Raw genomic sequence first — 906 nt, 5'->3', positions numbered from 1 at the left:
GTGAGCTTTGGGCGTGTCCAAGCGGAAATTAAGGCAGCGCACACGGCACGATAAAAGCCCCACCAACCGCTTTCCTAATACCTTGCTAAATAGCTTGCTAAACAGCTACAATGCTCCCCGTGACATCCGCTGTACTCAGAAGTTCCCGTGTGCTCCAGAGCGCTAGACTACTGCACATTACGCCGACATCCAAAATGCCGATTCAGGTAAGGCTTGCGAGCGTTTCGCTGCCGGGTATGCTCTACATGCACGAGCCAAATGCGACTGTGTCAGTGCGTTTTACTATAACTTGCTAAATAAAGCGGTTACGTTGTTTATTTGTAGCTCACGATGCTAACTATCCGTGTGAATTCCGTCCCCGTGACAGCCGTTATCTTCATCATTATCGGTTGTTAATAACAGCGTCCTGTCGGTGCTTGTCTCCGCACCTTCCTCCCCCACCTGTTAAACTCGTTTTGAGCGTAGCTTGCGTGTAAATCAATCTCACCTTCTCTTTAGTCGACTAGGCTTGTTTATTTTATAGACGCACACTCATGGTACTTTTTAAGGCCCGTCAAAGCAGTATTCCGCTATTTTCTTTTGTTTGTTTGTTTGTGTGTTTTAAATACAGCCAAAATCACGGCCAGTATATGTGCACCCAAGTATAAGTATGTTGTATTTGGGTCACTTGCAGCTTTTCTGAATTCACTTCACGGCCATGCAAATCGTTGCAACATTGGGTTATTTAACCCATTTTTTTTTGTAGGATAACGTTAGTCAAGTGCATTGCAGTTCAGATTATTGTCTCTTGTTATGGGTGATACGGCTTTTTTATGGGCTCAAATTGTGGTCATAAATATTTTGTACTTGTAAATCAGTTTTGTACTTGTAAATCAGTTTTGTACTTGTAAATCAGTTTTGTACTTG

General features: G+C 43.0%; 1 protein-coding gene across 1 annotated transcript in view; it reads left to right on the top strand.

The window, feature by feature from the left end:
- prdx5 (peroxiredoxin 5) overlaps positions 1-906 on the top strand; it is a 3,015-nt gene continuing 2,109 nt past the window's right edge. The window contains exon 1 of the mRNA XM_005931944.3: positions 1-206. Coding sequence (XP_005932006.1) covers positions 111-206 — 96 coding nt within the window. The 5' untranslated portion in view covers positions 1-110. The remainder of the gene's footprint in view (positions 207-906) is intronic.

Source organism: Haplochromis burtoni, unplaced genomic scaffold, assembly GCF_018398535.1.
Source record: "Haplochromis burtoni strain Fernald_Lab_line unplaced genomic scaffold, NCSU_Asbu1 Contig_152, whole genome shotgun sequence".
Lineage (NCBI taxonomy): Eukaryota > Metazoa > Chordata > Actinopteri > Cichliformes > Cichlidae > Haplochromis > Haplochromis burtoni.
The sequence above is the reverse complement of the archived record's forward strand: the minus strand, read 5'-3'. Positions and strand labels throughout refer to the sequence as shown.